The sequence below is a fragment of the Brassica oleracea genome, chromosome C8, assembly GCF_000695525.1.
Source record: "Brassica oleracea var. oleracea cultivar TO1000 chromosome C8, BOL, whole genome shotgun sequence".
Lineage (NCBI taxonomy): Eukaryota > Viridiplantae > Streptophyta > Magnoliopsida > Brassicales > Brassicaceae > Brassica > Brassica oleracea.
This window is the reverse complement of record NC_027755.1, coordinates 32,163,753-32,178,607: the sequence shown is the minus strand read 5'-3', so window position 1 is coordinate 32,178,607 and position 14,855 is coordinate 32,163,753. Positions and strand designations below refer to the sequence as shown.

Sequence of the window (14,855 nt, the reverse complement as noted above, 5' to 3'; positions counted from 1 at the left end):
CACCAATTAACCTAATGTACCAACAATACCACAATCGAATGGTATGTCATTGTAGCATTTTAGGATCGAATCCAAAAGGAACTAGAGATCTACAGCACCAAGAATACACAAACTTTTCACCAAGAATACACAAACTTTCCTAATCCAAGCAAACAAGAAGATGGATGATTTTGTAACAAGCTAATGTCTTAGAAATATAAACAAGGTGATCTCAAATCCAATCAAGAAATAAGTGCAAGAACTTTCAATCAAATGCTAAAGATGGATCCATGGGCAAAGATAATTGATATAAGGTGATCAAAGTTCAATATAGGATGTTCAAACAAAACAATCAACAAGTCTATAGGTCTAGATCTCATTCAAAATAGATTAATTCACTCCCGTGATAATAATTCCTATGCTAGTCATGCATTAAACATCAACTCCCGTTGGCTAACACATTCAAGCATGCATAAATCACAAGTCTACTAACCGCTTAAACATCTCGGACATCAACTGCCGTTGGCCAAATATGTAAAAGACAATGCTAAGTTCATTCAAACATTTTAACAAACACCTTCCTACCGTAAAATAACTTAAGGTCTAGATGAGAGTGATCAAGTCTAATCTAGCATTAAGAACACTTAGCAAGCATAAAACAATGTTAATCAAGCAATAAACATCCCAAATATCCAATTAATCACCCTAATCTATCTAACCCATGAATCACAAGTTCACTACTCACTAATCTCCATGAGAAACCTTAAACCCAAGTAAGGATCAAGGCTAATCATGTTAATGAGCAAGAGAAACACAAATATAAGATGAAGTACTTACTTAGATTATCAAAAGATTCAAGCTTTTACAAGTTTAGACAAAGTCTTGAGAGAAAATAAGATAAATTAGGGTTTTTGGAGGCTAAAACTATTTATAAGAGGTCTAAACTCGTCCTGGTTCGATTGGATAAAACCGGGTCAAACCGGATTAAACCGGTCAACGTTTTTAATTTCGCAAATGGATCATCGAAGCGCGCGGGCACTTCTCCCCGCTCCACTAAGCCGCTCCCGAGCTCGCTACGTTGCGCGCGGTTGGGCCATGTCGCTATGGTAACCCGCTCCAAGGCTTGGAATTGATCGCTACAACGTCATCGTCTTCTTCTTTATGGCCGTCGATCTGAACCGTCGCTCTTCAAGCCGTGCTCTTCTCGCCGTCGGGATCGTCGGGATCTACAGCCACTGCGACCATCCTCTTCGATCCGCCTCTACAATTCGTCGAGCTCCGACGGCGTCAGCATCGGCGCCTCCGGTGCCAGTCTCCGCAGTCGTGCTCGTCCTCGCCGTGGTGAGCTCTCCATCGTGCTCTCAGCCTCCGCCGTCACGTCGCCGGAACCAGCCATCGCCGTTGGCGCTCGTGGAGGTCTTCGCTTCAAGCTTCGTCACGACCAACCTCTGCTATACCACTATTGTCGTCAAGTCTTCGTCACGGCTCCAAATCGGAGATCTCCTCCACGCAATCCACCGTGGAAGCTCGTCGTTGCCGTCGCCGTCGTCAAAGAGATCTGTCGGAAGAAAGTCGTAACCTCCAATGGTGGGTTTTAGAATAATTGCACATCTGGCCCTTCAACTTTCATTATATATAATACTGGATGTGTGTATTGTATATAATGTGCATGTATAGTGTGTGTCTACGTACGTAGGAGCTTCTTTTGCGCCACTGTACTAAAAACTTAGCCAAATCTACCTATGTTAAAAAAATTAGGGTCAGAGTTTAGATTAAAAATTAGGGTCAGAGTTTAGAATATCGGATTAAGTAAAAAAACTAAGCCGCAATAGGATAAGTAACTAAGCCAAAGTTCATACCAATGAGTGTGAGAGATTTGTTTTCACACCATAATGCAATATATCATTCAAATTTTTGTTTATAACTAAGAGGAATATCACTGAAAATACTTGAAAACATGAATTGCTGATCATGATAGGCTTACCGCTTACAAAGTTTAGCATGATTGATACAATATAATTTTCGTAAGCCTTGGGGAAACATATCACTATAGTAATCACGAAAGTTGATCATTACCTAAGATTTACATTAATAGTTATTTGCGGAACGCCAAATAAGATGGAGAGATATTTGGGATCTTCCGATCTTGAATCAAACATGAACTCAACGTTATAGAACATGCGACATGCTTGTTTCTTCTTATGGTTTAATCCGATATAATATTCTTAACTTTCTTGATCCTAATAATACGGCATGAGGCAATAAATGTGTTGTGTTTAACAAACATCACATTATTTCTGACATGTTGACGTGCATGTGATTAGCATCCCCTCGAAAATCCTTACGATATCATTGGCCAGTTTCTTCTCCGGTTTCTCCTCCACTTGTCACGTTTCCCACTCATATGTTTGGCTCCGTATGACCCGTACATTATTTTTTTCCTTAATTCACTAATATACATAATACAGTATACTAATATGCATGGATCCATACATTCCTTTCATTGATTTTGAATAATGAGGATCGTGTAACGTTTTATTGATTATTTTAAAGATAATTAAAGCAAAATCGGTTACTTGCCCGTCTGAGTCGTCACATGCATTGATATTATGTCCCCTACCATCAACATGCACTGACACTTCCCTGACCATTCCACTTGCTTTTACAGTTATCCAATCTGAATACAACAGAATTATTAAGTTTATGTATGAACATTCTCGTAACCAACATTTTTAGGTTCTAATAAGCATTTTATGAAATGAAAATGAACACAAACGTATAGTATAGACAATATCGTCTTTGCCCGTACATGAAATTCATTTTATGAAATCAACCATCATTTTTCTTTTGATAAAAAAGTATACCATCTTATAAATTAAATGACCATATGATCATGATTTTTTTTAGCAACATTCATCTAGAAGTTACAACATCTAATTTCCAGTACATTACTTATATCATGATAAACGATTTAAACAGACAAAAACTTGAAATAACTAAAACTTACCACTTGTAATATTCTGATATTTGACAAAAAATGTTCTCAGTTGCGTTGACGAAAGAAATAAATTCCAATCTCTCGTGTGATGATATACCAAATACAACAAGAAATATATATATATATATATGTATATATCCAGGCCACTAATTAATACATATATATTCGAATTAAAAATAAATATCTCATAACACGCCAAGACTATATAAACCCTCCACTAAACCGTTTCAAATCCACACACCCCCACCTCTATTATTCAACTTCTCTCTCAAAACAATGTCTTCTCCAGTTCTCATAATTCTCCTCTTACTTCTCTCAATCTCATTGTCCTCAGCTCAGACCTACAACATTCTATCTTACGGAGCCAAACCGGACGGTAAAACCGACTCTACCAAGGCCTTAACCGCTGTGTGGGCCAAAGCCTGCGCCTCAGTCAAGCCGGTCACCATATCTATCCCTAAGGGACGGTTTTTATTAAGAAGCATTGTATTTGATGGAGCCAAGTGTAAACGCAAGTCAGTCACGTTCCGTATCCAAGGTACACTTGTGGCTCCGTCGGATTATAGAGTCATTGGTAACGGAAACTACTGGATTTTCTTCCAGCATCTCGACGGCCTCTCCGTCTACGGTGGAGTTCTTGACGCTCAGGGAGCTTCTCTATGGTCTTGCAAGAAGTCCGGCCAGAATTGCCCTAGTGGTGCTACGGTACGTTACTATTATACACATATATTGTCATTGGCAAATATAGACATCTAATACAGTTTAGAATTAAAATGTCTGACAAATGATCAGATGTAATAATCTCAAAACTGAACTGTTTGTTTTTGTTATCATTTAAGTACTGATCAGCAAAGTGAATAAAAATTATTTCAAAACAATAAAAAAGAGGTAAACTTATGAAATCCAATCATGTGTATGTCCCACTAGTTAATGCATTAACATTAGTAACATTTTAAATAGTATTTTTTACATTGAATATTGCAATTTGCAAGTCCGCAAATTCCTCATACACGATCGAAATGATGCATTTTCCCTAATTTTCTCTCTATTTCCCGGCTAACATAAATTACAAGCTTAAGTTACATGTTTTTTGGACTATGAAATAATGTGTGGGTTACTATAAATCTATAGATGGTATCCGTTACGTTAGCAATCCCATTTCACATGTACCAATCATAGAGTCATTGATGTGTATATATAAACAAATATATAAATGATGATAAACTTTTTAGCAAAAAATAAATGTAATAAAATGTTTTAAAATAATGTAATTGACACTTACATATGGGCAACAATTACAAACAGAGCATAGGGTTTCAGAGCTCAAGCAACGTGGTGATCTCAGGGCTAACGTCACTCAACAGTCAGATGTTTCACGTCGTGATTAACGGCTGCCGTAACGTAAATATACAAGGAGTCAAAGTTTCTGCTGATGGAAACAGTCCAAATACTGACGGCATCCACGTCCAGTCATCCTCCACCGTCTCCATCCTCAACTCAAAAATATCCACCGGCGATGATTGTGTATCCATCGGTCCTGGAACTAATGGCCTCTGGATCGAAAACGTTGCTTGTGGCCCTGGCCATGGTATCAGGTATTTTATTTTTACTAATCAAATTACTTGTAACTTCATCATGCATGAAAACTGTCAAAGTTTACATTTTCGAATATAAGTTTTTGGCTGGTTGATAAATTATACACGAAATAATCTTTATAGGTTTGATATAGTTTACGAAAGTATAGAGATCAACACAAACATAAATTCATCTGATTAGTTTTCATTCTCATGGGTTTCTCAATAGTTCATTGAGTTTATCTTATGTTGGATTAGTTCATTTTATAATCTTTTCAATTTATCAAAAAATTATTTGAATTATTTTTTACTACATTTGAACTATTTTATTCATTTCTGTTGAATTAATTTTCTTTTTGACAATTGTCTTTATTATAAACCAGCATTGGGAGCTTGGGAAAAGAAAGTGTAGAGGCAGGTGTACAGAACGTAACAGTAAAAACGGCTACGTTTACAGGAACAGAGAATGGGGTGAGAATAAAGTCATGGGCCAGGCCCAGTAATGGATTCGCTAAGAACATCCGTTTCCAGCGTTGCGTTATGAACAACGTACAGAACCCAATAGTCATTGACCAAAACTACTGTCCTGGCAACGAAAACTGCCCTAACCAGGTTCAACATTTTTTTCACTTTCTAATTAAATCAAACATCATATATAGAAATATTTTTTTAGTTCGAATATGAATATATGATTATGATGATAATAGGTTTCTGGAATAAAAATCAGCGATGTAATGTTCTTCGACATCCACGGGACATCGGCAACACAAGTTGGAGTGAAATTTGATTGTAGCTCTAAGAAGCCGTGTACCGGAATCAGACTTCAAGACGTGAAGCTAACATACCAGAATAAACCGGCAATGGCAGATTGTAGCCATGCAGGAGGGACTGAGGCTGGGTTTCAACAGCCCAACAGTTGTCTATGACCAGACAAAATAATATTTATATTTGTCTTGTGTCGTGACATGTAAGTAACGTCGTCGCTTCTATATATAGTTTTACGACCCTATTCGTGGTGGTTTGGAACGTGGCTAATGGCTAATTTATCGGCCAAATAGATCTTGGGTCTAGCCTTGTTGTATTGCTTGGCACGAAGAACAACCTTTGTTGCGTTGTCTTTTAATTGTTTCGTTTTGTATCAACTCATTCTTATTAATAGAAAACGGTACGAAAAAAATTGGACCTTATTTTTGTGTGAGAACTCTTTGATTCAGTTGTTTAGCTAAGAGTTCATTTGTATTTCTATACCAGAAAATATGAATTTTGAATCTTAAGAAATTAATATCATAATTAACCAAAAGTGTAGAAAAAAATTTGGACTAGCGAAAACTTTTTTGAAGTATTGAATCTCTTTATAGATAAAAAAAAGTTTCCAGGATTAGTGTATTTTTTTATGAAAGCATGTCTTAACACTAGAAAACAGCAATATACTCCATTAATGCATTCCAAGTTATTTTCTTGCAAGTACACAACAAAAGTTGAAGAGTTTAAATCGTTAATTAATTAAGAGCTCACTTATCTCTTATCATCCGTTGAGTTCTCCCTGAAGGAGGATGCTCTACTATTGTCACAGGTAACTTCCCTTTGGGAACGATATACCTGTCTGTCTCTGCTTCTTAAGATACTCTCCCTAGTCTCTACCACTGCTATTGGCGTTAGACAGGTACTCTTCAGCTTATAGGGCGGCATGCAAGCCTCATTATAAAGAAGATTACATATTTAATTGATCAAAATTAAATAATCAAAAAACGTTTTTAGCAACAAAAAAAAAAACAATCAAAAACGTTTTCTAAACGGTCATTCCGAGGATAAAACTGGCACGATTATGCAAAGTCAAGAGATCACGCACTAATGATAAATGATTCAAAAGTTTTAATTATCAAAACAATGCAAGTCTATCTTATAATTTTCCCTATATTGCTAAACGGAGATAAATGAATGTAATGCTTTTGCAATATTTTATATTATCTGATATTTGTATGTATATATCACAGCTCACAAGGTGTGACACGAATCTTAATGCCACCTGAATTCCATTTCCAGGTGTAACCAAAACTGGCGAGGTTCTTTAACTCCACAGTCAGAGTATCCAGTGGCCTATATTGAAATATGTGTCAAGTCCCGCTTGCCATCATCATAGAAGGGATTCTCTTTTACCATAAAATGGAGTGAAACTGAAGAAAATGGAGACTACCGTAAGGAACAAGCAAGTCATACTTAAGCATTACGTAAATGGCTTCCCTGAAGAATCTGATCTAATGATAGTTACAGCTCCAGACACTATGGAACTGAAGGTTAAGCCCGGATCATCGACAATTCTTCTGAAGAATCTTTTCTTGTCTTGTGATCCTTACATGGGGACTTTCATGAGAGAATCAGACTCCGGATCATCAGAGGTTGCGGTGGAAACTTTATCACTTTTGGATGCTTTCATCCCTGGGAAGGTAACAACATTACACACACAAAAAAACACATGGCTTGAGTTAGCAATTTTTGTCAATATATGCTTTTGTGCAGCCCATAGCTGGAGTTGGAGTATCTGAGGTGATAGATTCTGATGATCCATGTTTTGCAAAAGGAGATTTTGTTTGGGGAATCGTTGATTGGGAAGAGTATAGTTAGATTCAAAATCGATATCAGTATCAATGTTCCTCTCTCTTACTACACTGGAATACTAAGTGAGTATATCCTCTTTTCACTGGAATGCAAAAACTATAAAAGAGCATAATGTCATGATATTTCTGAAAAGAAAAATACGTTCAAAAATAGCAGTAATTTATGTTTTTATAACAAAATTATCATACACAAAACTAGAGATTATGGTTTAGGAGCGGGATGAGACTAGAGTTTATAGGTTAACGTAATTTAGTTGCTATTTAAAAACTTTTATTATTGGATATATTTTTAGAATAAAAAGTTAAAAAAAAATGCTATTTTGGAGAGTTTCTATTTTGAAAACTATGTTTTTACATATCAGGTGTGACAGGCTTGACTGCTTATGCCGGCTTTTTTGAGATATGTTCGCCTAAAAAAGGAGAGGCAGTCTTTGTCTCTGCGGCTGCTGGTGCGGTTGGTCAGCTCGTGGGTCAGTTTGCTAAGTTGATGGGATGTTATGTTGTTGGAAGTGCCGGAAGTAAGCAAAAGGTTAATGAGCCCTTTTTATTATAAAACTTATCTATCAAGAGACTTTTAAATTTTTACTTTTTCTTACATTGTTTGGTTCCGTTAAAGGTCGATCTCTTGCTAAACAAATTTGTATTCGACGATGCATTTAATTACAAGGAAGAACCTGACCTTGATGCCGCTTTAAAGAGGTTTGGTCACTGGTCAAATTATAATGCTGTTTCTTGAGGCATAGAATTACATTTCCTCTGTTTTTTTCAGGTGTTTACCACAAGGTATTGACATATACTTTGAGAACGTGGGAGGAAAAATGCTTGACTCGGTGCTAATGAACATGAAAGCACATGAACGCATCGCTGTATGCGGTATGATATCTCAGTACCATACTGAAACCGAAGAAGGTATACAAAATCTACCGGTTGTTGTCTACAAGAGGATCAAGATGCAAGGGTTTCTTGCTTTTGACTTCATTGACAGATTCCCTAAGTACTTGGAGTTTGTGCTTCCGTATATAAATGAAAGGAAGTTGGTATATGTTGAAGATATTGTTGAAGGACTAGAGAATGGTCCTGCTGCTCTTGTTGGACTCTTCCGTGGACAAAACGTTGGGAAACAAGTTCTTAAGATCGCTTGAGAGGGAGATACAAAGGTTGGTTAACAAGAACGTTGTGTTGAATCGTACCGATACATGCTGAGAGATTCATGTTAACAGCCCAACAGTCCAACAGTTGTCTATGACCAGACAAGAAAATGGATTTTTCTTGTGTGCTGTGTTGTGTCATGTTATGTAAGTAACGTCGTCGCTTCAGTAGATAGTATTACGACCCTATTCGTGGTGTCTAGGCGTCTAGCCTTGATTGTATTACTTGGCACGCAAACAACCTTTGTTGCGAATTTTCTTTTCCGAGTATTAACGTTAATCTTTTACAAAAAAAAAAGAGTATTAACGTTAATAGAGATCCTTTATGATTTTCAAACACTCATCTTCATTTTTCCATTTACCCAAATGGCAAAACACCACAAAATAAGAGAGAGTCACTACACACATACCACCAAATCATATAATTACAATATAAGGACAATGGCACACCTTGTCTAAACCACTCACTATTTATCATATAATAATAAGAAATAGAAAGTCTAAGAGACGATATTTTCGCTTCAAAACCTGCAAAAAAATTCTTTGAAAAATATCAACAATCTCAATCATGTTATACTAAAAGTTCAAAAGATCGAATCATGTTTCTTCACACGTTTAGATCATGCAAGCAAGGTTAGTGTTTTCGATTTCTTTATTGTTTTAATAGATTATATCATTTGTGCCAAAAGAAGTTTGATCTTAGATATATATAGAAGTCTTGTAACCCTTTACACGAGAGAACCAGGTCCTTGGACTTTATCATTTTGTACTGAATTTCTATAAATGTATCTTATTCCATGTTTATTAGCTTCGAAACTTATCCCTTACATATTATTTGAGAAGCATTGCAACATTTTTTTGTAGCCACGTGTCATCACTTTAGAATCATTAGAGAAATAGGTTGGTCCATCTAAATATATAATAAGCTTTTTATTAAACCACAATAAATACAATATTAATGTGTTTCATTATTTCCTTAAATAAGATTACGGAATTGCCTAATGTGGCTAAAGTATATATGACAATTAATGATTTTGAATAATAAAGATTTGATAAAAATAAGTGTGTATTATAATTATATTTGTTTAATTTTAAGCTATTAAAATAATTATACAATCATAGTAACCATATAATAAAAATTTTAAAAATTATTTATATATTATATTTTGAATTTTTAAAAACGAGTATAAATTACTAAAACTGTTAAAAATTTCACATTCAAATTTTGTGATCTACGATTTAAAACTTTTGTTATGACATGATACAAATAATTAAAAAATATATAAGCTGAAAGTCTCATTTAATAAGTATCAAAAATAAAAGATATATAAATCTATGTATCATTTTTAATTAAACTATATGCCATATAAAAATACATAAATATCTTAATTTTTAAATTTACTTTGAACATTTTTTGATAAAAATTTTGAAAAAATATTGACGACTTAATTTTTTAAAATGTTATAAATTACGTAAACAATTAATCCCACAGTGAAAATTTTGTTATCACTAATTTAGACTTTTTGCTATAACAGATACAAATGATAAAAAAAAAATATGAGCAAAAAACATCATCCAATAAATATTAATATTAAAATATACCATATGTATGTTACTATCATTTAAATTTAATTATACATCATATCAAATAGAAAAAATATTTTTTCGATTTATAAAATTTATTTATATGTCCGCACTAATTTAATTATATAAGTAGTAGATAATGACTTTTTAATTATTCAATATATATTTATTATTTCATAATATGTTATAAACATATAATATATAAAATAATTTATATATATAATGTTCATTCCGCGCAAGGCGCGGGTCTTAACCTAGTTGTTATACTATATGTGGTATATCTGTTTAAGAAAAATCCTTTATGTTGTTTATCTTTTACTTATTCCGTTTCAGTTAAGATGTTATATACAGAAAAGTTCATTAAGATAGATGTTTTGTACTTTCCAATACAAGATTTTTGTATTTTCTCCCTATTAGTTAGAGTTAAATTAAGGGCTGAAACAATTAGTATTGAAACAATTTGAACAAAAAAAATTAAGGAAACAATTAGTATATTTGATTATAAAATAAATGTATTTCTAAGTTCTACAGAAACTTATTAATATCTTAAAACCAGTGTTTTGAAAATCGGAATGGACCGTTCGGTCGAACCGGTAAGACTGTGATTCGTTGAAAAGGCCGAATCTGGTTCAATTTAAAACCTGGATTTAAGAAAAACCGGTGAAACCGGCGATCCGGGTCAATTTCAAAATCCTATTCCAAAAAATTAACACATAATTAATGTATTTTCAATTGTTAAAAATTAATGTTTCAGATATTAGACTATCTCTATTGAATTGATTTTCCTATTTAATTCTATTTTTCAAGAAAAATGTAAAAAATAATTTATGTTCGCCTTCATTTACTATTCTCATTTTGTCATATTCATAAAATTTGAAACTTTAATTGTAAGAATAAATAAATATGATAATTTGAACGGTTATTTTATCAATTTCAGTTTACTTAGTACTTGTTTATTGTATATAGCTAAATTTATGCTTCTTTCTTTTATTTTGCTAGTTTATAAAAGAAAATAAGGAACATATCACATGTAGAACTATTTTTAAAGTCCATATAGTTTAAATATTTTATTATACATATATATATATATATAATTTTATAGACATAGAAAATTCGGTTTGACTTGTTGAATTGGTCCGGTTTTAAAAACATTGCTTACAACATTATGAGCCATAACTTTTTATCTACTTCTTACTTCTTAGTCAATGCAATCTATATAAAATAAATTATTGTTGATTCAAATAATTACATGAACTCGTAACATAATTACTTTACTTGCATTTATTTTTTAATATTCGCATACGCCCCTTAGTTTATGCAACATATCTCCAAAAAAAAGTTGATCAACAGTCTAAACATATGATAACTCATTTCTAATATTTATTTTTTGAAACTTCTCTTCAAATTGAAAGTCATGAGAAACAAAGAAAACAGGCCTAGCCAAGGTCTTACATTTCTAATATTACTACTACAAAGTCTTACTTTTTTTTTTCTGAAAAAATGTTAAATTTATTCAAACAAAACACCTTTTTTACAATGAATTAATGTGACATTGGCACTGAAGTTTTAGACTTTATAAAAAAGACACTACAAAAACCTAATCGACCTTTATCTGGTAGCTAACCAGGTACCCATAGCTCCATCATAAGAATGGTGCCCAAACTGTATCATTTTTGCGGTTGAGATCGAAGTTTCACCATGATTCTAATTAATGATAATTCTTGAAGTTTCACAGCTTTTAGATAAGTGTATGTAGTGTTCTGGCAAGATTTTATATTAACCTAGTATTATAAAGAGAAAAAGACAAAAATAGCACTAAATCAAGTTTTTGTTCCCAAACTAGCACTCAATGTCAAAAGTCACAAAAATAGCACTTAATGTTTTATCAAAAGTCACAAACTTAGGGTTTAGAGTTAAAGGGTGGAGTATAGGATTTAGGATTTAGGGTTTAGGGTTTAGGGTTTAGAGTTTAGGGTTTAGGGTTTATGGTTTAGAGTTGAAGGTTTAGGGTTTAGAGTTTAAGGTTTAGGGTTTAGAGTTGAAAATGAGGTTTTGGGGATAAGATTTCAAATTTTGAAAAATAAAAAAATTAAAAATTTTGGGGATAAAGTGCTATTTTGGTCATTTTAGTTTTGGAATGCTATTTTTGTGATATAAACTTATAAATGTGCTATTTAGGAGATTTGCCCTATTATAAATCCGTATGAATCAGTGAACCACTTAGTTTGACACGAATATTAAGGTCACGTGATCCATTTACCAGGTGTAACTAAAACTAGTGAGCTTAAACCACTCTAGCCAATTATCACAGGACAATGAATACAGGTTTTTTCTGATAAAACTATGAATGAATATAGGTTGATTAAGTTTTGAAGACTACATAGATCTGACGAAGGCAAGAAGGGCTTCTCGTTTACCATAAAAAAGGAGTGAAACTGAAGAAAATGGAGACTACCGTGAGGAACAAGCAAGTCATACTTAAGCATTACATAAATGGCTTCCCTGAAGAATCTGATCTAATGATAGTCACAGCTCCAGACACTATGGAACTTAAGGTTAAGCCCGGATCATCGACAATTCTTGTGAAGAATCTTTTCTTGTCTTGTGATCCTTACATGGGTACTTTCATGAGAGAACCAGACTCCGGATCATCAGAGGTTGCGGTGGAAACTTTATCACTTTTGGATGCTTTCATCCCTGGGAAGGTAACAACATTACACACACAAAAAAACACATGGCCTCAGTTAGCAATTGTTGTCAATGCTTTTGTGCAGCCCATAGCTGGAGTTGGAGTATCTGAGGTGATAGATTCTGATGATCCATGTTTTGCAAAAGGAGATTTTGTTTGGGGATTCGTTGATTGGGAAGAGTATAGTACTATTAACTCTTTTGGTAGATTCAAAATCGATATCAGTATCAATGTTCCTCTCTCTTACTACACTGGAATACTAAGTGAGTATATCCTCTTTTCACTGGAATGCAAAAACTATAAAAGAGCATAATGTTTTTATACATTCAAAAATAGCACTAATTTATGTTTTTATAACAAAATTATCATACACAAAAAACTTTAAATAGTATTTATTAAAGATAAACAAATATATTTTATATTTGAGTTTAGTGATAATGGTTTAGGAGATGGGATGAGACTAGAGTTTGTAGGCTAAAGTAATTTAGTTGCTTTTTAAAATTTTTTTATTATTGGATATATTTTAGAATAAACTTAAAGAATGCTATTTTGGAGAGTTTCTATTTTGAAAACTATGTTTTTACATAACAGGTGTGACAGGCTTGACTGCTTATGCCGGTTTTTTTGAGATATGTTCGCCTGAAAAAGGAGAGACGGTCTTTGTCTCTGCGGCTGCTGGTGCGGTTGGTCAGCTCGTGGGTCAGTTTGCTAAGTTGATGGGATGTTATGTTGTTGGAAGTGCCGGAAGTAAGCAAAAGGTTAATTAGCCCTTTTTATTATCACACTTATCTATCAAGAGACTTTTAAATTTTTACTTTTTCTTACATTGTTTGGTTCCCTTAAAGGTCGATCTCTTGCTAAACAAATTTGGATTCGACGATGCATTTAATTACAAGGAAGAACCTGACCTTGATGCCGCTTTAAAGAGGTTTAGTCACTGGTCAAAGTATAATGCTGTTTCTTGAGTCATAGAATTACATTTCTTCTGTTTTTTCAGGTGTTTACCACAAGGTATTGACATATACTTTGAGAACGTGGGAGGCAAAATGCTTGACTCAGTGCTAATGAACATGAAAGTACATGGACGCATCGCTGTATGCGGTATGATATCTCAATACCATACTGAAACCGAAGAAGGTATACAAAATCTACCGGTTGTTGTCTACAAGAGGATCAAGATGCAAGGGTTTCTAGCTTTTGACTTCATTGACAGATTCCCTAAGTACTTGGAGTTTGTGCTTCCGTATATAAATGAAAGGAAGTTGGTATATGTTGAAGATATTGTTGAAGGACTAGAGAATGGTCCTGCTGCTCTTGTTGGACTCTTCCATGGACAAAACGTTGGGAAACAAGTTCTTAAGATTGCTTGATAGGGAGATACATAGTTTGGTTATTAAAAACGTTGTGTATAGCCATAAAAACACAAGCTAAGAGATTCATGTGGTTTGCTTTGGATATTGGTGCAAAGATAACAATAGGACTGCGAAATCTATAATGTGTTTCAGATTGAATTGGGTTCAATTTAACATTGTAAACTTTAGAGTTCAGTTCGAATGTTATCGAAAGTTTTAAGGGGTTAATTGTAAACTATTTTTATACATCCATGGGCTATTTGAAATTCAAATGAAGCCTAGCCCACTATAAAAGGCCCAATCTAGTAAACTAGGCCTAAGGCTTTAGCAAATCAAAAAGGGGGAAAAGATAAACCCTAAATTCGATTCCTCCGACGCACACTTCAGAGCACCATCGATCGATTCGAGTAGCAATGGGGATTCTATCGTGGTTCACCGGAAGCCCTAAACCCTCGCAGCCCGAGACGACGAAGACGGAGATTATCCAAACGCCGGCTCCTGGGATGAACGGAGCCATCGAAGTTCCTCGTCCCGATCGCGCGACGGTTTTCGAGTTCGGCTCCGTAGCGGCTACAGGAGACAGAGTCACACTCGCTGGATACTGCCCTGTCTCCGAAGATCTCGAACCTTGCCGCTGGGAGATTCTCCCCGCCGACGGGAAAGACGCGCCGCAGTTTCGCGTCGTCTTCTGAAGGAAGAATCCAAGCTCCGTCTCTTCAACAGAGTGAGGGTTTCTAGAAGATGTAATTTGTTAATCTCGAAATTGTATTGGTTTGGTTATGTCAATGTACCAATTTAAACCGAACAAGCTGTGACCTGATAAGATATTATTAAATTGGTTATATCATTTTCGGATTCCACCTCCAGGTTGTATTTCCCATATTAAAATAAGCTTCTCTCCCGCTTAGTTAATTTG

At 34.4% G+C, this 14,855-nt stretch overlaps 1 protein-coding gene and 2 pseudogenes across 1 annotated transcript; all 3 read left to right on the top strand.

Annotated features, from left to right (window-relative positions):
• Positions 1-3,241: 3,241 nt before the first annotated feature.
• Positions 3,242-5,597, top strand: LOC106310951 (polygalacturonase). The gene is made up of 4 exons (XM_013748179.1): positions 3,242-3,682; positions 4,283-4,572; positions 4,935-5,163; positions 5,259-5,597. The coding sequence occupies exons 1-4, from the start codon at positions 3,254-3,256 to the stop codon at positions 5,475-5,477; spliced, it is 1,167 nt and encodes a 388-aa protein (XP_013603633.1). The 5' UTR covers positions 3,242-3,253; the 3' UTR covers positions 5,478-5,597.
• Positions 5,598-6,734: 1,137 nt separating this feature from the next.
• LOC106307627 lies at positions 6,735-8,380 on the top strand (annotated as a pseudogene).
• Positions 8,381-8,800: 420 nt separating this feature from the next.
• On the top strand, positions 8,801-14,847 carry LOC106307628 (annotated as a pseudogene).
• Positions 14,848-14,855: the final 8 nt, after the last annotated feature.